Source organism: Dunckerocampus dactyliophorus, chromosome 3 (assembly GCF_027744805.1).
Source record: "Dunckerocampus dactyliophorus isolate RoL2022-P2 chromosome 3, RoL_Ddac_1.1, whole genome shotgun sequence".
Classification (NCBI taxonomy): Eukaryota; Metazoa; Chordata; class Actinopteri; order Syngnathiformes; family Syngnathidae; genus Dunckerocampus; species Dunckerocampus dactyliophorus.
Genome location: NC_072821.1, coordinates 19,804,485 through 19,826,767, shown reverse-complemented (window position 1 = coordinate 19,826,767; position 22,283 = coordinate 19,804,485). Strand labels below are relative to the sequence as shown.

The following is a 22,283-nucleotide window of genomic DNA, read 5'->3' as shown; positions in this document are numbered from 1 at the left end:
ACTACTGAGGAATTATGTTTAAGTTTCTTTATTTCCATATTGAATTGTGAATTACTGAATGACATTAACTATTTTGATTACCTGTAAACTTCAAAACTGTGAATGTGAAATACCAATCATTAATATTTACCATAGTATAGTAGTTTCAAAGTTTACCGGTTAAACTTTATACTGTATGTTGTATGCTTTCAAGTAAGAGATAGATCATGTCGATATAAATATACATATTTTCTATGTTTACAGTAGGAGGTAGATCTGGTCATTTTAAAAATTGCTTGCAGGCTGAAAAAGTGTGCGAACCCCCGAAGAATGGTTATATTTGAAGTGTACAAACTCACAAGTGATGTCCACTCATCATACCCCCACCCTGTTCCCTTCTTTAGAGTTCTTATATGCTGTACTCTTTTTGCTGTAAAATCATACTAGATGTTGCATTTTGAAAAACTTTTGCCATAAAAAAATGTTACGGCCTTCAAACGGTCTCACACAAATTACATGTTGATCAATCTTTATGCTACTTGGACCAATGCAACTAAAAATCAGCAATAAAGTTGTTGCAGAAGCAGGTTAATGCCAGACTTCTATTAAGAACGCTGTCTACTGCAATGCTGCTAATAGGATGATGGTGCTTCTTAACAAACCTGCTGAGGGCAGAGTTTGCGGGTGAGCAGCTTATATAAACACACACACAGACACTCCCAGTCTCTTCTACTAATCACAAGACAGACTTTCACTGGCTTGAGAGATCCTGGGAGACTGAAGTTGTTTCCTCGAAAGATTATGACAGGCGATGATTCATATGTTGGTCAAGTTGCACGTTGATGATGAAATACTTGATACTATACTATAATAGTGAATAAGAATATAGAAATGTGTCTCTAAGTGTATAAATGAAAGAAACAAGTACTATTACTGCTCCTTTTCCATCTGTTTAATAAATACATGACAAAAAGAATTCCTCCCCATGTGAAGGTTGGCAACAGAAATATATAAAGTTTGTATTGCTGAAAATATCATAAAGTTCATTACACACAGAACATATATAGATGACATTTACACCACATAATGCCAACAAAGAGCTGACTGGCAGTATGCGAAGCAGCAAAGTTGAGCAGGCACATGAATTTGGTACTCAGTGGTAACTAGTGCAAGAATATTTCCCCATGATCATGAACAGGTGGAGCAAAGTTTAAAGAGTCCAACATCAACTCCAGTACATAATAAGGGAATGCTTTGGTAATACAGTACTTGAATGTGCCATTCCAGCCACAGTATTACAGTAATGACAATGAACATCATCTACTAAACACAGCAGTCATGATGTAAGATTATATATTCATATATATATATATATATTTCAGATAAAACAAACAAATCTCTGCCTTTTTTTTTTTTTTTACAGTGTATAGAGCACGGAATGATCATGGGTGGTCCCTGGAAACAATACACCTGTGCAAAAAGTGATGGCAGGACACAATACAAAAAAATACGATCACTCATAAAATGTAAAAGGATTTTTTTTGCACTCCACAATTTGGACTTAAACGTTAATCCAAGCCAAAGTGAACAATTTTACGACAAAAAGAGGAGAATAAGTTTGGTCTGCATGATTAACACAGAAAAGGCCATGACACATAAGGGAGTTAACACACTCGGTATACAGTAAATCCCCACTCTTCACTCATGTACATTATGTGCAGGACAGCAAAATGCATGAGAGGATGTACTTTTTGGATATACAAACATACATCCACAGGAATACGTCAATGACATCATGTCCTGTTTGTCCTCAAAATAAACCCAACAACAAAAAATTTTTCTGTGTTGAATTATTCTCGAAAACATTACTGGGCTGCTAATATCAGCTAAGGGAGAAGTATGAATGATGGAAGTTACACTTGTAACACATCATAAAAACTTGAAACAAACATTAATTATTGCAACATGAGTACAATAAATAGGCTTCCTCATTCTTGAACAGTATAAAGTACAGTACAGTCAGTCTCATCTGCAGTCTGTGACCTTATCAACCATCTTCTAGCCAAAATGATAAGCTACAGAAATCTCCTGCAGCACTGACCAATAAAAGAAAGGGAACAGAGAAGTCCTATTAGTCCCAGTGACAACATACAGGCAACTGCAGGTTCTGTATTTTAAACTCCAAAAGGTGTCATACAGATTATAAAATGAACATTTAACTTTCTGCTCTGCTTCCAAACAAATTGTGCAAATTACGCTAAATGCTGTTGGTTTTCCCACCTCTCACAAACATCTAGTCCTAAACCGAGGCTGCTCATAGGACAGCTCGTGACACCCATCTGTGCGTTGTAACTCTCCACAGGACTGGTGCCAGCAGCAGGCTGAGGGTGGTAACGCTTAGAACCAGCAGGTACACCTGAGCAGGTCAACAGACATAGAGAAAATATTAAGAAATTTGTATAGTGTTGGAATCTGCTTAGTCTGACTTGCTTGCGGTTCTATTCTAAGCATGATCACACACTTATTAAATGCATTTTAAATATAAAATGTGCAGGTACTCACCACTAATGAATGATAATCAATACAACAGCTCAGTCGTAGTCATGGGCTAGTGCTACAACCGCACTTACTTCTGTTATGGGGCTGCCTCAACCTCATTCTAAAGCAGCTAGCGGTATTACGAATTTTTGATACAGCTGTGATGGGATTGTGTAGGTGTACTTATTGTGTCCAGTGAGTGTATGTTTACGTACACTGTCACTGCTCAGTGACAACTGACCTCTCTAGAGATGATGCCTGCACGTCGCGCACGGCTGCTGAGGACAAAAGAAAACTCGCTGACCTGCGCCAGACCAGCTGAGACAACCCAGCGAATGTGACGAGAGCTGGGAGGTAAGATCACAGACAGCACCAGCACGGCCATCATGAACTGGGAGTAGAAGAGCAATCAAGATGAAGCACGAGGTAAAACAATGGAGACAATGGAGAGGAGGTAAAAAGTACGCGTTACCTTCAGGATGACTAGTGTGAGTGTCAGTGCCACCAGAATGGTGAGTTCATAGAGTACAAATGTAGGGAACACATGGAGACCTGCAGCATCACATGAATATATCTCTTTAGTCTCAAGGTAGCATCATCATGCTGATGTCATGAAAATCATCTAACCGATAGAGGCAAAGAAGATGATGGCGAGGAAATCTTGAATGGGCTCAAAGCATCCCATGACCTCTGTAGTGACCATGTGACCCTGGGAAGACAGCAACGTTCCAGCCAGGAAACAGCCTAACTCCATCGAAACACCCAGAACTTCTGTTACCTTCACAACAGGCCAGCACAGAAACAATAAATACACACACACATCATTAGGTACACTTGCATGACCTGAGTATGAAGTAATGGATCTCATTAGATAGCATAAGTACATCAAATGTGGTGGTCAATAAGTGTAAATAGCTTCCTAAACAGATACAGTATTAGTACAGACGCACAGCAGATCCAAGTTAACAAACATGTACCTACCGATAGCATAAAAAAAACAAACGCTGCTATCCCCAGCACTAGGATCTCCTTTTTGCCTTTGCTCTCAGCATGTAGTTTCTTGTAAAAGGGGCCAACCATAAACGATCTGAGTAAGGCACAGAGGAGCAGCACAGCAGCCAGAGACACCAGGACCTGTGCCAGGAGATACAGCACGTGGAGACTTCCAAACAGGAAGCTGCGGTGCACAGAGGGAACTTGAAGAGCACATACCAGGAGAAACATGAGGACAGAGTTAACTGACCTGTCTGTGTCTCCACTCTGAGCCTGGATCATAGTGGGCATGACAGCGATGAAGAGGCCGAGCTGAACGTCTTGCATCACTAAAGTCCCGAGCAGTACACTACTGTAGTCCAGGTCACCTTAATTACAAACACAGGAACAAGAGACATCATTATTATGCTAGTAACCTATCTAAAAGAGTTGTTTAATACATTTGTGTTCACATTTACTGTACAAGCCACAACATTTGGTGCACCTGCACAACATGAGACCTAAAATATCGGTACCTATTTTACAATAATAAAAGTGGGAATTTTGAATTTTCAACTGTCAATTTAACAGTAGCTTTATTACCTGGCTTAATTATACAAAGTTATACTTTGCAGTGGTGTAGAACTGTACTGTAAAATCCTGAAGGTTTCGCTTATCTTTAGGGAGGAAAAATATGTATTGTTAGAAGTTTTTCTTATGTTTTTAGCACGACTCTGTTGAAGACGTTAACCTCATTTCAATCGTTTATAGTCACACCAGAGTTCTGGTAGCAATGTGCTTTATGTCAAACTGCAATAACAATGTAGAATTTAACAGGTTGGTTGCGCATTACAGTCAGCAATTAATATCACAAGACAGTAGAAAGACATACAGTCCGAGCTAGGATCTGTTTATTGTTGTCAGAGAGTTGTATTGAAACATTTGAGGTAGACAGACCCACTAACCTTCCTTCTCTCCTTTGCTCCCTCCTGCTAAGAAGCGAGACACTAGTGGGGTGCTCGACAGGGACAGACACGTGGAAATGAAGACAGTTTGGGTGGGTCGGATGCGCAGCACTTGTCCCCATAACAAACCACTAACAACCATGAGCAGACACAAGTAGCAGGAACCCTGCACCGATGTCTTCCATACCTACACACAACACACGAGTATATACACACACACACACACACACACAGTTATACAGGTACACTGCAAAAACGAAATTTCAAAGTAAAAAAGTCCCATTTTAAGCAAATATTTCTTTTTTTTTTTCTAAAAAGAAAAGATATATTATCTAGCAATTTTCACTTGTGAAAAATAATCTTATATTAAGAAAGTATAGCTAGGCATTTCTTATGAAGATATTTTTTTTTTCCAGAAATTAGTTCTTTTTTCTAATAACAAAAACTCGATTTTGATTATTCTTCAGCAACAGATTAATATATATTTGCCTTAAATTAAGAGCAAAAACTGCTTAACTAACTTTCTAAATTTAAGAACGGACTCACACACAAAGTATATCTAAAGATTTGCTGATTTCGGAACAACAATGCAATTTTTATTCAAGAAAAATAATCTTATATTAGGAAAGTATAGCTAGCCAATTCTTATGAAAATATTTTTTGCCAGTAATGAGCTCTTTTTTCTAATAACAAGCTAAAAACCTTATTTTGATTATTCTTCAACAACAGATTAAGAATATTTGTCTGAAATTAAGAATAAAACTGGTTTGTAAACTTTCTAAGAATGAACTCACACAGAAAATAAATGTAAAGATTTGCTGATTTCAGACCAATGTGAAGGCTGCACAGCAAATTTCATAGAGTGTACCAAGATTTATAAAATCAAATCTAGTCATAAAATCATTGTAAATGTGTCAAATTATTAACCTTGATTCAAGGACATATAACTAAGCATGAAATATTACACTTTTTTCCTAGTTCATAAATGTAAATACGAGTGAATTTACATGCAAATCACGCCAAAATATAATTCTGATAGTATTTATGACAATAGGTTTTCCTAAATTAAGTGAATCTTAGATACAATAACACTCATTTTAAATAAAAAAGTTCCGTCCATATCATTTGCTTCCTGCTTGAAGAGAGGTAACCAGTATAACTAACATGCCGACAGGTAAATACATTAGCTGCATGGTGGCCGAGTGGTTAGTGTGTTAGCTCCACAATCTGGGTCAAATCCTCGTTGGAACACATCTGTGTGGAACTCACACGCTCCTCCCTGTGTACTGGCTTCCTTCCATATGCATGATAGGTTAATTGAAAACTCCACACACTGTAAGAAAATACAATAGTACGCCTACATCTAGAATATGTGAAAACTTTTATGCTTAAATCTAGCCTCATAAAAGCAAATTTAAGAATCTTATAAGAGCATTTGGCTTACTTCTTACCTTGAAATCAGAACGTTTTACTTAAATGTAGCTAAGTGACTAAGAACAACTTGCTTATTTTAGGACTCATACTCATTATATTCTTAAAAGTCACAAGAAAAATATTGTAGTTATAAGAATTCTAGCCAAGCAACTTTGGCTTACCCCATTGGCAGAATTTTTTGCTTGAAAAAGAAAAGTTGTCTCATTTTAATATAATTTGGGCTTCTTTCAAGTATGGCTGTTTTTGCAGTGTACCTTCTTTAAGATCTAAAGCTTAAGTCCAACTCTGTTTACCTTCCGAAGGCGCTCAGGTGAAAACTCCAGTCCTACAACAAAGAGGGTAAAGAATACTCCCAGCTCTCCCAGAGTCTCCACTTGGACCATAGACTGAAGTACACAACAACCAGACATGAACATTAAAAATCACTGTAAAGGGTACTGTAATGTTAAACTGATACATGATGAGCTGACATCTCACACACTTTGATGCTGTTGAGGCCAGACGGTCCAAGCAGGACACCGCAGATGATATACCCAAACATGGGAGGAAGACCTACCAGAGTGCACATCCAACCACAAGGCAGTGACAACATCACCACCGACACCAAATCCTAAAAATACACATTAAAAGAATACATTTACAGTGGTTCCAGCATCTGCGACCCTGCAAATTCAGATTTTTGATCAAAACATAATTTTATTTGTGTGAAAACCTGCCACTTTTAGCATAATTAGGCGGTTTATTGGTAGAAAACCCATCACATTTGGCCTGTATTGTGGTACAGTTTGAATTGCACATAGAGTTGTCAGGGGCAAACTTCAACTTGGAGCTTCTTCGTGTGGCGTAAGATGTTGACACAAAGGAGACAAACCCCTTAGATGGGCATTTATCTCTCAGCCAGCTGACCAAGTTCCCGTCCACAGCTGTCAAACCACAAGCCCCATTGGGATGATGATAAATGGGGCAGGATGCTGGTCTGCAGTCTGCTCCTCCGCACCGCACTCACAGGCCACATTGGAAGTCATCCGCCTAACTGTACATGATGAGCGGAAGAGACCAACTCCGGTTCGAAGGTGGTTGAGCTTGACTCAAGCGGGCCTGGGACAGCATATTCCCAGTGTTGTACTGACGTCAGCAATGAAAACATGGAGAAGAACTGTTCCATTTGTAGTCTGCCCAATGTGCTGCATTGGTGCATGACTGATTAAGGTCATTTAGCAATTTCAGTGCAGCAGGGACAAATGGGTCTCTCGATTTAAGCTGCCGGTGTCCTCCGAAAGGAAGAGACAGGAGGCAGTCGTGCAGGAGATGCCCGGGCTCCAGTGCTCGGCATGCTAGAGACAGTGTGGGCCTCTTTCGTCGAAGCTCAGATGATTGGATACCTGCTAATACGTACAGATTGTCCGTTGGTGTGGGACGCAAGCATCCAGTCACTAAGCGCAAAGCGTCGTTAATTGTCTTGTCTATTTGACGAGTGTGAGCACTTGCTTGAGGTGGTGTTATTTATAAGCATTACCTGTACTGTATATGACATTTCCACCCTTACTTACACATAAGTCACATCACAGACTTCCTCTTGGGTAATCTCCTGTTGGACAATGTGTGTGTGCTTCCCAACATGCTTTGAGGGTTATAAATGAGCAATGTCTTGGGGATCATCAAGATGTTTTCTGGCAACATTGAGACGAGCCTTAATGTTCTTTTTGTTCATCAGCAGTCATCAACACTGACCTTAACTGAGGCAAGTGAGACCTGCAGTTTTTTGGATGTTGTTGTGGGGTCTTTTGAGACCTCTAGGCTGAGTCATCGCTGCGCTCTTGGTGTAATTTTGGTTGGCGGGCCACTCTCGGGAAGGTTCACCACTGTTCCATGTTTTTGTCATTTTTGGATAATGATTCTCACTGTGGTTCGCTGGAGACCCAAAGCTTTAGAAATGGCTTTATAACCTTTTCCACTTGAACTCAGATGTGATAAACTACAGTTAAGTTATGTTTTAACAGGGGGGCAATCACTTTTTCACACAGGGCCTTATAGGTTTGGATTTTTTTTCTCCCAGAATAAAAAAAAAATTTCATTTAAAAACTGCATTTTGTGTTCAGTTGTGTTTTCATAGAAGAATATTTAAATACATTTGTGTTGGGTTATTTTAAATATTTAAGTGTGACAAACATGAAAAAAAAGAACACTTTTTCACACCACTGTATATTTGCGCGTAAGCATGTATTTCTGTAGTCTGTGTAGTGCAATTACATTGTGTGTTCCACATGTGTTATTTTTGGTTGCACTGTGAGTGAGAGAGGCGTTCGGTTTGTTGACATCCTGTTGGTTTGCGTTGTGTGAGTATGGGTATAAATGTCTAACTCAGAGGCGTAGCCATAGACCAGGCCTGATTACACTGTCAAAAATAAAACATTTTATGGGCGTCTAAATGACTCGCAGTTTTTCACCATTCACTGGTAGTCTGAGAATGCAATGAGGATCTACTGTATAACCCTTGTCAGAGCACCAGAATGGTTAAAGCTTGAAATTCAACACGTCAAAGAGGAACTTCTAATTCTGTTGAAAAAAACGTAAGGGAGACAAACCTTGATAAAATGATGGTCTGCTCTTGGCATGGTGGAGTCCCTGGGTTTGGTCAGCACATACTGGTTGTTCTGCGAGTCAATGAGCATGCTCAGTCCCAGGTCATCTTCCACTTCCCTCTCACTGGACTTGTTCTTCCTCTTGCCTCCATTCTCCTCGTCATCCTCCACTCTCAGCACCGCCTCTATGTTCACTCCTTGCATCTACACAGCAAGCAGAGGGTGGAGGGAGGAATTCCAATTACATTGAAAGTGGAAAAGGGCTCTGAATCTCTCACCAGTGACAACTTTCAAATGAGAAGTTTACAACAGGCCAATGTCTTAACCTGCTTGTTGTTGTCAAAAGCATGCTCTTCAATCTCTTCTTCTAGCCGGTCTGCTGCCTTCCTGACATCCTCCAGGATCCCGTCTACTATGGACAGAGTTTTATTCCGAGCAAGCACGCTCTTTACAGCCTCCTGTTGGTGTTTCTCTGCCGCCACCAGTTCAACATACTCCTGCTCCTCCTGAAGGTCAAGATATGGAAATAAAAGTCCATCCAATAATAAATAAAATTGGAAAAAAATTGGCATGCAAAATACTTTTAGGGTAGATTTACTCCTTTGTCAATTTGTGGTGTGATTTAGAGTATTTGACTTTTTTTTTTTTTTTTAACAAACTGTCTTAGGGCCCTATGAAATCCGTTTGAATTCCATTAAAAAAATTTTTAGAATCCTGTATTTTACCTTTTCCACTTATTATACCTGCACAGAGTGCATGCTATTTGGCTTAGTGAATAAAAGTCCATTCATGAAATGCAAAAATCCTTACATTTGATTGACTTATATTGATGCAATACATAATTGGCCCATTTTGTCCAGTAATTGAGAAATGGATGTAGCTTGGCTAACTTTTCTAATGGGATGTCAGCCTCAGCACACATTGCTACAAATCTTCAACAAACTGTAATACCCATGCTTGTGATTAAGGAAATCTCAAGACCAGTTGAAAAATTGCTAGAATTTGCATTTTGCACATTTGGATCTTAATGAGGTTTTAAGTAGAGCTACAATATGCAAAATCAAGAAGGGGGAGTGAGACAAAAAGCACTTTGAAAAAGTAATTTATTGAAAACAACAATTAAATGATGAAAAGTTTAAGACCATCGCTCAAAAAAAAACAACAAAAAAACTCTCCAAACCAGAACAAAAAATGTTCTCAGTAGGACTCAGTAATGACGAGCTCCACCATTCTTGTTAATCACTTCAAAAATTGGTTTGAGCATGCTTGATGCGAGTGTTTCCAGGAGGCTAGTGGGAACATTGCTCCAAGTGGTGAAGATGGCTTCACAAAAGGCATCAACTGTCTGGACCTGATGGCCATTTTTCTAAACTACCCTTGACATCCATCCCCAAATGCTCTCTATGGGATTTAAATGAGGGGAACATGCAGGATGGTCCAAAAGAGTGATGTTATTCTCCCTGAAGAAGTCCTTGGTCAAGCGAGCATTGTGAACTGCAGCGTTGTCCTGTTGAAAAACCCAGCTGTTACCACACAGACGAGGGGAGGGCCCTTAATCATGAGGGATGCCTGCTGTGACATCTGCACGTAAGCAGCCGCTGTTTGACCACCCCGCACCACCTGAAGCTCCAGTGTTCCACTAAATGAAAAAAGCACCTCAGACCATGATGGACCCCCTCCACTGTGCCAGGTAGAAAACATCTCAGGTGGGATCTCCTTGTCATGCCAGTATTGTTGGAAGCCATCTGGACCGTCAAGGTTACATTTTTTCTCATCAGAGAATAAAACTTTTTTCCACCTTTCAATGTCCCATGTTTGATACTCCCTGGCAAAGTCTAAACGGGCAGTTTTGTGGCGTTAAAGTAGACATCGCCCTGTGTCTTGATGGACCGCCAATCGGATCCTCCGGCTCAGCGCAGGTGTGATTTTTTTGGGGTCTACCACTTGACTTTTTTGTTAAACAATGCTCAGGATCTTTCAAAAAATGTAGAATGACTGTCTTACTGCGCCCAACCTTAGCAGCAATGGTACACTGTGAGAGGCCTTGCTTATGCAGCTCGACAATCCGACCACGTTCAAAAAGAGAAAGCTTCTTAGCTTTAGCCATCAGGAGGGAATGACAGTGTGAATGCCTGACAGAAAATGAGAATTTTGAGCAGATTTTGGCTTTTATAGCCTGTAGACTTTTGATCAGGTGAAAAACAATCAAATTCAGTTTTTTTTTGTGTGTTTAAATTACAAGTTCCAAAGGTTTTTTGTCTCACTCCCCCTTCTTGCTTTTGCATATTGTAGCTCTACTTAAAACGTCATTAAGAACCAAATGTGCAAAATGCAAATTCAAGCAATTTTTCAACTGGTCTTAAGATATTGATCAGGAGTGTAATTCCAATCGTGTTAATAAAGTAATATATTTTTATGACACTCTTATTTCGTTTACACAATTAGACAAATGTGACAACAAGCGCTCTCATTTTGAACGCCGCAAATGTGCTGTGTGTGTTGAGAATGGCGGGTCGCCACGATCAATTACATGTAGCGGAAACCCGGGGGTGTAACAGTTCAATTAGTAACACTACCTGAAATGGTTTGGAGTTGATTAAAGGTTATTTGGCTCATCTATAACTGCTTCTTGTTTTGAGCCAAAAATGAATGCGTGAGAAATAAATGCAAGGACACTGGACAGTGCAAGTGGATTTTTACTCGTAAGACAATAACTTCTCTGCAGAACTTTACAGCTAAACTTTGCAACTGATGCTATGATGTTTTCAACAGGAGGTGCGTATTGAATCATTTCAGAACAAACATGCTGGTAAAAGCTAAGAGCTTTTCAGTGCTGCTGTTGAAAACACACTATAAGAGTAACAGGGTGTTTGGCTCCTCCATCCACCATGCTTTGTTTTGTTTCTTGATAGTGCTGCCAGACGCAGATGATACCACATGCATAAAGAGTATGTCGAGAAAATATTAAAATGTCTTTACTTTTAACCAAACTAAAAAGTATATTCATATTCATACAAATTATCAGACTTAGCTAAACTAATATTGACTTGCAGTTGTTTTCATATTGATACAGTACAGTATATGTCCCCTGCAAGGCTTGCTGAGGTTGAACTTGTTGAGGCTTTATTGATGTAATTCAATTACAACAATATATGATTCAGCATTCACGGCCCCACGCATTTTCAGAATTTTGGTCAAAAAAAAAAATATATATATATATATATATATACACATACACATACACACAATCAAACCTGTCTTAGCGGCCACCTTTATAGAACAGCCACCTGCCTATAGCAGCCACTGAAAAATCCCCCGCAGCTAATTTACATGTTATAGACCCTGTGTATAGCAGTCACCTGTCCGACGCGGCCAGCGGCCACCCATTTTGTCTCTCTTGGTCAATATCTGACCGCATATAGCGGCCAAATTACCGACTCAAGTATAAGCTTCATGCACAAAAAAGTTTCATTTTTCAATCAATGAAGCCGTCATGTGTAGCCTTTAATTACTGAGTCCGAGCTCAGTCACAATCATTCACAAGATCCACACAAACTGTCAGTTGTCCGACATAAAAAAAGCAGTCTTCTTTTCCGTTCGCTACTAGTCTGTTAACTTGTCAGTGTTATTCAGCTCCGAAGCAAAGAAGGAAACTTCTCCTGTTGCTTCTGCCAACTTTATTTATTGAATGCGGCCACCAGAGAGCAGTTCAGCACACACACATCTCTCAGCATCGTCTCTCCTTCCTGCTTGCCCACAAGGCAAAGGTTAAACAAGCCCCACTACATAGCTGTTCAGGCAATGCCTGTAACAAGTGACACCGTTTATTTCCTGATGTGAGACAATGTGCACTGGTCAATACTGTAATGCCCCTTGTTGTGGGGAAGGAGAGACTCACGTCGCCGATGCACTTTAATGGCTTTATTAACAGCGGAGAACACTGCAGGACTTTACATCCACGCCAACATAAACACACTTCCCAACTCTCTCGAAACTCACAGCTAGCACTGAGCCTAGCTCTCCTGCTCGGGACGCCCACGGTCACTTCCTGTAACTTCCTGATGAACTAAAGCTGTAATGACACTCTGCTGTATAAAAAGTAAAATATTAAAAACAAGCGTAAGACATTACTAGCACAACTTTGTTCTGTGGGTCGTGGATAATAACAAGCCTAGTAGTGCTGTACAACTTTTATCCGCAGTCCCACAGTGCCCTCTACTGGTCAACATTATTATTTTTTTCCCCTTTTTTTCTTTTTTTTCCCTCTACTGGTCAACATTCAAACTGGACGGCAACCTGTCTATAAAGGCCACCTGTCTATAGCGGCCACTTTTGCAGACTCCCTCTAGTGGCCGCTATAGACAAGTTTGACTGTATATATACATATACATATATACATATATATATATACACATATATATATATACACACATATATACATATATATATACACATATATATATATATACATATATATATATACACACACACACACACATATATATATATACATATATATACACACACACATATACATATATATATATATATACACACATATATATATTTATTTTTTTTCTACAAAAATGGCCATTCCGTAGAAAACGCATCACATTCGCCTTAAATACGTAATAATTTATAAATGCCTAATAAAGGTGAAATGGTTCAAAAAGCCCACTATTTTTACAGGTTTATGCTTCACTGATAATGTCTTTTCGCTAAGCGGTGAGACTTCGCATGCATCATAGTTGCTGTACATCCATCAATCTTCTTCCGCTTACCCGAGGTCGGGTCGCGGGGGCAGCAGCCTAAGCAAGGAAGCCTAGACTTCCCTCGCCCTGGCTACTTCGACCAGCTCCTCCCGGTGTATTCTAAGGTGTTCCCAGGCCAGTTGAGAGACATAGGTTTATCCAACGTGTGCTGGGTCTTCCCCAAGGCCTCCTACCGGTCAGACATGCCCTGAAAACCTCCCCAGGGAGGCGTCCGAGAGGCATACTGACCAGATGTCCGAGCAACCTCATCTGGCTCAATGCGGAGGAGCAGCGGTTCTACTCCGAATTTCTCCCGGATGACAGTGCTTCTAACCTTATCTCTAAGGGAAAGCCCAGCCGCCCTACGGGGAAAACTCATTTCGGCCGCTTGTACCCGCAATCTTGTCCTTTCGGTCACTAAAGGACACCATAGTTGCTGTGCGACGCATAAGTGAAACTTGTATATAACTCCTACACTAAACTCCATTTCCATCTGTTCATCGCTCATCTTACGTTATCATTCATTAAGTTGTGAGTACCTATAAAATGTATAATTTAATATGCGTTAAATAAGTGTATGAGGCATATTGAAGACAGACAGAGGATGGTTCTGGAGCTGAATATAATCTCATAATTTCTTAGAACAGTCATTGTTATTGCAAATGTTGATTTGTAAGCGAAGAGCGTCAAGGTTCAAGCTAGCAAAAAGGTTTGGAGGAGGAGCGAGCTGTGTCAAAAACAGACATTTTTATGGATGTCCCAATCACTCGTGGATTTACACCCGTAACTCCCACAAACTGTAAACCGACACACATTCGGCAGAAATTAATTGTTGAATCTTTACTCCCCCACTTGCTATAACTACAATTTATAGCAATGAATTGCCATAACATGTCACCTGTATAGCTGCAGCTCTGAGCACCTCCAACCTCTGCCTGCTGCTCTGCTTCATGTTCACCACATCCTTGTAGTCTCCTTGCAGCACCCTCTGCAGGCTTTGCACAGCCTGGAACACCATATGCTCGCTCTCATTCAACTCTTTCTGGAAAACTTCCATTTTGTGAACCTGAAGGCAGACTGAGAGGTTAAACTTTTGACAAAACACATAAAAAAGACAGTCTAAGTCAGCGTTATTTTAGCCGACAGCAAAGTAACAAGGCACAAAATGATTGCATCATGGTCCAGGCAGTGAACATGCACTGTTAAGCACAATGTCCTACCTGGAAGTTCCGTTCCTTTTCTGAAAGGGTTTGGTCCTTCTCAACAGCAGCCGCGGCAGCTGACAGCTTATGGACGATCACATCTTTTCGGTATCGGAGGCTTGCCAACCACTTGCAGTTGCTGGCCAACCAGCCGTGGCCATGCGTGGCACCACTCCTGCGATTCCGCTTGATGACATGTTGGACCACCTTGCCTGGTTGTCTCACAGCAGAGACCACAACCAGGCCAAGGCACAGCAGTAAACATACAGCCTGCATCCAAAGCACCTATTCACTCTTGACTGGAGTGTGTGGATTTATAGAGAGCAAAAGGCCTGGACATGGGGTGATACAAAGTAAGTATATAAGTCATTAGCCTGTGTTTCAATACAATTGAAGCATTATCTTTTAATATTTAGGTAAGGTGTGGTTACTGCTGGTCAGTTTAAACAACAGCTGTGCACACTGCTGCTGCTGGCCTAGATTGCCTAATAACACCTTGGTGACTTGCTAGGTGCATTTGACTTGACTGGGCATGTCAAGTGATTGGATTCCAGCAGATAACCTAAATTTGAGTACAGTGTCCTAAACAGCTAAACTTTCAACACTGGTTGTCCAGTAATAATCTCACATAATCCTTCACCAGTCACAGTATGTTGAATGTTTTCAACTCACCCTCAAGTTCCTTCACACTTTTGTGAGCATAAATCAAGGTGAGTAATGTTAACTTTCCAAAGTGCTGCCTTGTCCTTCCTCCGGTGACTGGACTTCTGCTCGTTTACTGCTGCTGGAAGTCAATAGCACCACTGTTCACAACCTGGCTGCTGTCGGGAAAACATACATTTATATGAAGATCTCACAAAGTCTGCAAAGTAATCTTGTCAGAGACATAATTTCAATTTTGGAGGACAAATATAGTCACTACTATGTTGCTTGTAGTTGTTTTGTTGGGTCATCAGAGACTACCTTAAAACTGTGAACTTTGCAAATAAATATAATTTATAATGAGCGTTATAGTAATAGTAGATAGAAGAGATAGATAAAATAAATCCAAACATACCATCATGGAAAGCTGACCCGGCACCAGTACAGAAGGAACACGTCCATTTGACTAATGTCCGGTGTAAACACATGAGTAAGACAACAGCTACCTGCGAAATATCTGCTCTATGCTTGCCACCCACTGTACGACTGAAGAAGCCGGGGACAATCAGCCTGTTGTACGGCGCCCATGGCCGCCCCCTCCTGTCGGGTGCTGCCACATAGCTCAATGAAGGCAGCTTCTTGTAGCCTACTACACACTGACTTGGCCACCAACTTCCACCTTTACTTCCATCCGCCAGCCACCAGGAACAACTGTTCTAGCAACGAAACGGCTGTGCGGGTAGGTGCAAATATGCCGTTGAAATGTTTATATTTTGTAGTTTCACCCGTTACAGTTCAGCTTCTCTGGAGCTGTCAGACCAGCTGAAGCCAGCCGAGTCGACGCATGTACACTCAAGGAATACGATGCTAAAGCTAACGCCTTAGTCACCGTCTGTATAAAACAACCATTTTAACATGTAATACGTCACCACTACAGTACTTTGATGCGAGATCAAGCAAACTACATTCTGCCGCGCACTCTAACTTCAGCCATCTAATATTACTTCCGAAACATTTAAGTTGCTTCGATATGGGAGTTGTAGTTTTGTTTATCTCCCGGTTCAAGTCAAGTGCCCGAAACTAATGCACCCGTGTAGACGTCCATTTACCTTAAGCAGCGTGTAATAGTTGTTAAACACTATTCTGCTTTAGCAGTAAAGTCGTGGCATTATCTATTCTCAAAGCCTCGCTAACAATATATAATTTAGGGCGCCTGGGATTTTTATGACCAAGGTTTTAGTGTAAATTCTATTATTAGCGACAGCTGTTCGGTGGGTGTCACTCACAAGCAATATTCTATAAGTTAATATTGTTCCGTGGCAAGTTCTGCGTTAATACTTTTCATTCGCGCAAAACTCTACAAGTCACACGGCCGGTGCTCTCCTGACTACAGTTCCCATGAATCAACTGCCAGCACAGTAGCGCAATACTTATGGCGCATGCTCAGCAGGGCTAAGTAGATATGTTGGCCAAAACAGCGGGTGATAAAATGGTAGGTACAATTCAAAACGAGATACCAGGACAAGTAATTAAAAATGCAAATTATACTACTGCCTGCCATTCATAATTCGTGGATACAGCCTAGACAGTAGATTGTAGTGTCCTTAGCCTAGTGTCGCATTGTTAGTGTGATGGGATATGGAATATGATGGAAAGAGAAGGTCAGTGGTTGGTATATTTGGAAGCCGTACGACAGCACTTGTGGCACGTACCTTTCCCTTTTTGGTAGTTGGTGACCCCCCCATGTCGCTGCACCCGGTCAGGAGACCACTCGAAGGATCTGGGATTACTGTGTCATCCAAACACCGGCCTCGTCACGGTCAATGCGCTGTTCGATCCTCGGGTGGGTCAGGTCGGCAGTTCTGCAATGCTTGCAATGGATGACCTTCTGGGTTAATTTGACATTGTGTTGACGTTTTATTAACACATCTGACCTCTAATCTGCACACATGAACGTGGTATTACGGCGGAGTGCATGTGTAATTAAACACGATTTTGCTTCAGATCTTATGTTCAACATTTTAGGCTTTGTGTTGTTGACAATTTATATATATATCTATATATGTGTATATATATATATATATATATGATGCACTTTATTACACACTCATTAAAAGCAAACATGGGATCTAAAAGTTGGTTTTCTTTGTGCTGCATTCAAATGTGCAATCATGGTGAACTCCTCTGCATTTACCTGTGTTCTTGTGTGTGGATTTTTGTTGCAGCACAAGTTGAAGTCATCACAGAGAGACAAGGTACGGCAGTTCATGTCCTTCACGCAGGCAGGGGAGAGGACAGCCGTGTACTGCCTGACACAGAATGACTGGAAACTAGAGGTTGCCACGGACAACTTCTTCCAGAATCCAGACCTTTACTATAAAGAATCCATGAAAAATTCAGTCGACCGCAAGAGGCTGGAGCAGCTCTACAACAGATATAAAGGTGAGTGTTCGGCGTTAGCAGCAAGCTTTTTACACTAGTTTGGTTCCTATTATCCTCCATTTCTGCAGACCCACAGGATGACAATAAGATAGGCATAGATGGAATCCAGCAGTTCTGCGATGACTTGACCCTGGACCCGGCAAGCATGAGCATACTCGTTGTGGCATGGAAGTTCAGAGCAGCCACACAGTGTGAGTTCAGCAAGAAAGAATTCCTGGATGGCATGGCAGACCTTGGGTGAGCATGATTTTTTTTAATTTTCAAATCTGAATGTTAACAATGTGCCGCATTTTGCATTTCATGAGATGGTTTATAAACTTAGCAGCTGAAATGATATTTACTTTGTATATAAGCTGTTTGCTATAGGATAAAATCATTTGATTCCAATGCCTAATATGTCCGTGGATAACGTCTCCTAGCTGCGACAGTCCTGACAAACTGAAGGCCATCCTTCCCAGACTAGAGCAGGAGCTGAAAGACACAGGGAAGTTTAAAGACTTCTACCAGTTTACCTTTAATTTTGCTAAGAATCCTGGACAGAAAGGTTTAGGTAAGCACATAAGAACTTAAAAAAAAAATCTACATAGTGCATCTTCTTGTTTTTGTGATGGTGGTGTATTTACTCAATCATTTTCTCCATTTCTCTTCATGTACTTGTATTAGAGTTAGAGATGGCTGTGGCCTACTGGAATTTAGTTCTCAGGGGTCGCTTCAAGTTTTTGGATCTCTGGAACCGGTTCCTGACAGTGAGTGGTGAAAGTTGTCACACTGCAAGTAATGTAATCTAAGCAAGATTAAATATCTGAAATCAATGTTAAAAAAATGCTTTTATTCTAACAAGATGTTTTTTAGGGCTGTAAAAAATAGAGTGTTAATGGGGGTCGCTAATTTATTTAATCAGTTATGTTAAATATTTCTATTTGTTTGATGATCTGAAACATTAAGTGTGACAAGCATGCAAAAAAATAAGAAATCAGGAAGGGGGCAAACACTTTTCTACACCACTGTACACTGGCTCGGATTGCTTCGCTTTTGAGCGGAAGTTGAATATTATGACGTCAACTGCCCCCATTTATGTGAGCGCGCTCTGAGCACCAAGCCGAGAACCAGACTTAACAAAGTAAGTTGAGAACCACCGTTGCAGCACCTTTTAACTTTGTTTGGGGAACTTGGGTTTTGTTGTGCTGCATCTTGAGCACAAAGCCCGGGTTTGTTGAGCCACTTCCACAGTATACCCCCATTGTGTGGTTATGATAGGTTATACATTAATGATAGCTAACATTAGTGGCTAGACTTAGCCACATCGCTATTATTAGCTGATAACTAAAATAACTAATACACATTCGAGGTGTAGTGTTCCTATGCAGTACCTAACCAAAGCAGACAGCAGCTTTAATGTTTACTCAAATCTGAGATAATAAACAAAATAATCTGCAGAACAGTATATCAGACCTTGATTTCAGATATCTAATCATGCTTAGAGTTCAGGAAATGTAGTGCATGTCACACAAGTACAGTATGTTGTTGAATATGGTGTAATGAACACGCTTTTTTTCACCAATCAATTGTCTGGTTACTGTGCATTCAGGAACATCACAAGCGTTCAATCCCCAAAGACACGTGGAACCTTCTTCTAGACTTCGGCAATATGATAGCAGATGATATGTCAAACTACGATGAAGAGGGTGAGCGGATGAATTTGTGATATTTAGCATGCAGAATGACTCTCCGACTACTGTATGTGTACTGTACTCGTAATGTTGTATTTTCCATGGGGGAATGATTTACAGGACACCACATTGATCAATCTAACCTTCATATGCATCCTTTGGTGAGAAGTAGCTCATGTGTTTTTCCTCTCTCCTCAGGAGCATGGCCTGTTCTCATAGATGACTTTGTGGAGTTTGCACGGCCAATTGTGATGGGGGGCAAGAGTGGCATGACATAATGTTGGACGATCATGCTGTAATTGGACTTGACTATTCTCCTAGTTTTTCTTTTTTGTGAATGAGGATTTTTGATACAAATAAGCCAAAAAGAGACTTCCTTGGTAGTCTTGTCCGCAGAGTTGTCAAACCTTCCGCCTGCATAAGATGCCTTGTGGTTCAAAGATGACGCTGGACAGATGTTTTTATGTCGACTTCAAGTGGACTTGGAAAATTAGGATTACTTTGGGATGACTGGAACAAAACGTCCATCATCCTGCTGTGGACTTGGCTCACTGACTGGATTCTTTTGCACAAGGGGAGGGGGGGGCATTCAGAGCAGTTAGCGTCTTCCTCTGTCAGTGAATGAAACAGTACGTTGACTCATGCATGTTTCTGTTAGTACAATGAAGCGGTGCCATTGACGTTAGCTCTCTTGAAAATGAGAGTAAGAGCTGTACACTTGGTTTTCATAGTATGAGAGTTCTGGGTTTGGTTCATGCAGAATCTTTTTATTCACTTTTATAACAAGAAGAAATCGTGATTAAATGTGAAATGAGTTAAAAACCCAATTCAATATTTTATACTCTATACTGACAGTTGAACAGAGAAATGTGCATTTTGAGCTCAACACCAGCAATGTTACAGGAAAATACTGTACTTAATCATAATAGTTCCTGAATACTTACTCGATTTAAAATAGTTCCTGAATCTGATATTTGCTTTTTAAATGCCACTGCCTTTTTTGGATGATAAGTTCTGCAGTGTGTAACCTGGTATGTACAACAAGCCACTGATAGGTACAGTTTCTTGTTGCGTATCTTGGTGAATGATTACTTGCCAACTACAAACTGCACTGATTTACACTTTTCTGTTATTTGTTGGGCTTTTATCACACTGTAAGCTGCTATGTTTTATGTCGGCGTCCATCAGTATTTTAGTATTCAGTATTTAGTTTACAGTGTTTGAGCATTTAGTTTGATACTATACTGGATACAGAAAAGGTCACGCTCTATTTATGCTGGCATGGAGGGGTGGCTGTGAACAGTACATCTCAGCAGGACCCCATCTGTACATCTGGCAAGGTTAAAGAAGGCTCATGTCACCCACCCGTAGTTCAATATGACTTGTTTGACTGCAATACATTGCACTGCTGTCTTCACAAATGTATGTCAACTTGTAAACATCCTTTCACCCTGCATAGAATGTGAATGCTACAAAACTAGTTATATCCACATCGAGTGACGCCTATGATTTACAGCACAATACAGGGTGGTTTGCTTTTGTTACACCACAGCCTTGTTAACACACTTGTCCTAGTACACAGATGGTGTGAAACCTTATATAATTGATTGCTGTTGATCTACAAGTAATTGCATGAAATTGTGGTTCTGGAGCAGGAAAATGTGACGCCCTAAAGAAAGGCAAAATGTTTTCAACTGGTTCTAGTCATCCTAGCAGTTTATCCAAGGCAATGAAGTAAGCACTGACAAAAGACTAGGTTTGTCCCAAAGGCGTAATTGTCAATAAAGCATGTGTCAAATGGATAAACTTTGTTTTAAGTGGTGGTCAGTACAACTGTCGATATGAATTTATGCTAAACTTATGGTTTTTATATCACTACATCCATTACATCATTACATACTTTATAAGCCAACGAGGACAACATCAGTTTTTAAATGCTTCATAAAAAAAATACAATGTAACTATTTTTGTTTGAATAGAACAAATATTACCTAAAATACAATGTAACAATTTTTGTGTGAATAGAACAAATATTACCTAAAGTATTATTCATACAGGTGAGAGATAATGAACATGTCACTATATCAGAGGTGTCCAAACCTTTCCCACCGAGGGCCGCGAATACAGAAAAATCAAAGCATATGGGGGCCACTTATACAAGTATTTTACTTTGTGTAAACCAACCCAAAAAGTTATATATACCTGATTCTGAAGTTTTTTATATATACTACTCCTGATCAAAATCTTAAGACCAGTTGAAAAATTGCTAGAATTTGCATTTTGCACATTTGGATCGTAATGAGGTTTCAAGTAGTGCGACAATATGCAAAAGCAAGAAGGGGGAGTGAGACAAAAAGCACTTTGAAAACGTAATTTATTGAAAACAACAATTAAACTGAAATAGGCTGTTTATCAGCTGATCAAAAGTTTAACACCATCACTCAAAAACATAACAAAAAAACTCTCTAAACCAGAACAAAAAATTTTCTCAGTTGGACTCAGTAATGATGAGCTCCACCGTTCTTGTTAATCACTTCAAAAATTGGTTTGGGCATGCTTGATGCGAGTGTCTCCAGGGGGCTAGTGGGAACATTGCTCCAAGTGGTGAAGATGACTTCACAAAGGCCATCAACCGTCTGGAAATGATGGCCATTTTTATAAACGTCCCTTGCCATCCATCCCCAAATGTTCTCTATGGGATTTAAATGAGGGGAACATACAGGATGGTCCAAAAGAGTGATGTTATTCTCCCTGAAGAAGTCCTTGGTCAAGCGAGCATTGTGAACTGCAGCGTTGTCCTGTTGAAAAACCCAGCTGTTACCACACAGACGAGGGCCCTCAGTCATGAGGGATGCCTGCTGCAACATCTGCACGTAAGCAGCCGCCGTTTGACCACCCCGCACCACCTGAAGCTCCAGTGTTCCACTAAATGGAAAAAGCACCTCAGACCATGATGGACCCCCTCCACTGTGCCGGGTAGAAAACATCTCAGGTGGGATCTCCTTGTCATGCCAGTATTGTTGGAAGCCATCTGGACCGTCAAGGTTACATTTTTTTCTCATCAGAGAATAAAACCTTTTTCCACCTTTCAATGTCCCATGTTTGA

The 22,283-nt window shown here is 40.4% G+C and overlaps 2 protein-coding genes across 8 annotated transcripts; one reads left to right on the top strand and one right to left on the bottom strand.

Annotated features, from left to right (window-relative positions):
- Positions 1 to 926: 926 nt before the first annotated feature.
- On the bottom strand, positions 927 to 16,935 carry tmco3 (transmembrane and coiled-coil domains 3). Of its 4 annotated transcripts, XM_054771311.1 has the most exons (15): positions 15,481 to 16,454; positions 15,096 to 15,244; positions 14,442 to 14,755; positions 14,120 to 14,287; positions 8,797 to 8,976; positions 8,474 to 8,674; positions 6,370 to 6,498; positions 6,182 to 6,274; positions 4,455 to 4,641; positions 3,761 to 3,878; positions 3,499 to 3,694; positions 3,145 to 3,295; positions 2,990 to 3,069; positions 2,759 to 2,908; positions 927 to 2,395 (listed from the first exon to the last, which is right to left on the bottom strand). In XM_054771311.1, the coding sequence occupies exons 3-15, from the start codon at positions 14,697 to 14,699 to the stop codon at positions 2,294 to 2,296; spliced, it is 2,013 nt and encodes a 670-aa protein (XP_054627286.1). In that variant the 5' UTR covers positions 14,700 to 14,755; positions 15,096 to 15,244; positions 15,481 to 16,454; the 3' UTR covers positions 927 to 2,293. The 4 variants fall into 4 exon arrangements, with proteins under 4 accessions (XP_054627286.1, XP_054627288.1, XP_054627287.1 ...); XM_054771313.1 differs by lacking the exon at positions 15,481 to 16,454 and adding an exon at positions 16,778 to 16,935 and having other exon boundaries at positions 14,442 to 15,244; XM_054771312.1 differs by having other exon boundaries at positions 14,442 to 15,241.
- dcun1d2b (DCN1, defective in cullin neddylation 1, domain containing 2b) lies at positions 15,585 to 21,096 on the top strand. Of its 4 annotated transcripts, XM_054771319.1 has the most exons (8): positions 16,571 to 16,726; positions 16,795 to 16,908; positions 17,291 to 17,507; positions 17,576 to 17,744; positions 17,927 to 18,057; positions 18,171 to 18,253; positions 19,096 to 19,192; positions 19,376 to 21,095. In XM_054771319.1, exons 3-8 carry the CDS (start codon positions 17,333 to 17,335, stop codon positions 19,453 to 19,455), a joined length of 735 nt encoding a protein of 244 aa, XP_054627294.1. In that variant the 5' UTR covers positions 16,571 to 16,726; positions 16,795 to 16,908; positions 17,291 to 17,332; the 3' UTR covers positions 19,456 to 21,095. The 4 variants fall into 4 exon arrangements, with proteins under 4 accessions (XP_054627290.1, XP_054627291.1, XP_054627292.1 ...); XM_054771315.1 differs by lacking the exons at positions 16,571 to 16,726; positions 16,795 to 16,908 and adding an exon at positions 15,585 to 15,804 and having other exon boundaries at positions 19,376 to 21,096; XM_054771316.1 differs by lacking the exons at positions 16,571 to 16,726; positions 16,795 to 16,908 and adding an exon at positions 16,455 to 16,557 and having other exon boundaries at positions 19,376 to 21,096.
- The last annotated feature ends 1,187 nt before the right edge of the window (positions 21,097 to 22,283 follow it).

Bases quoted from the DNA above. Each gene is read 5' to 3' on its own strand.
- tmco3 (XM_054771313.1), bottom strand. From the start codon at position 14,699: ATGCAGGCTGTATGTTTACTGCTGTGCCTTGGCCTGGTTGTGGTCTCT. The intron at 4,642-6,181 runs GTAAACAGAGTT...TGTTGTGTGTAG, and splicing joins CACCTGAGCGCCTTCGGAAG to GTATGGAAGACATCGGTGCA. The intron at 3,296-3,498 runs GTAGGTACATGT...CCTGTTGTGAAG, and splicing joins TTGTTTTTTTTATGCTATCG to GTAACAGAAGTTCTGGGTGT.
- dcun1d2b (XM_054771315.1), top strand. From the start codon at position 15,652: ATGGCCGCCCCCTCCTGTCGGGTGCTGCCACATAGCTCAATGAAGGCA. The intron at 17,508-17,575 runs GTGAGTGTTCGG...CCATTTCTGCAG, and splicing joins GCTCTACAACAGATATAAAG to ACCCACAGGATGACAATAAG. The intron at 19,193-19,375 runs GTGAGCGGATGA...CTCTCTCCTCAG, and splicing joins GTCAAACTACGATGAAGAGG to GAGCATGGCCTGTTCTCATA.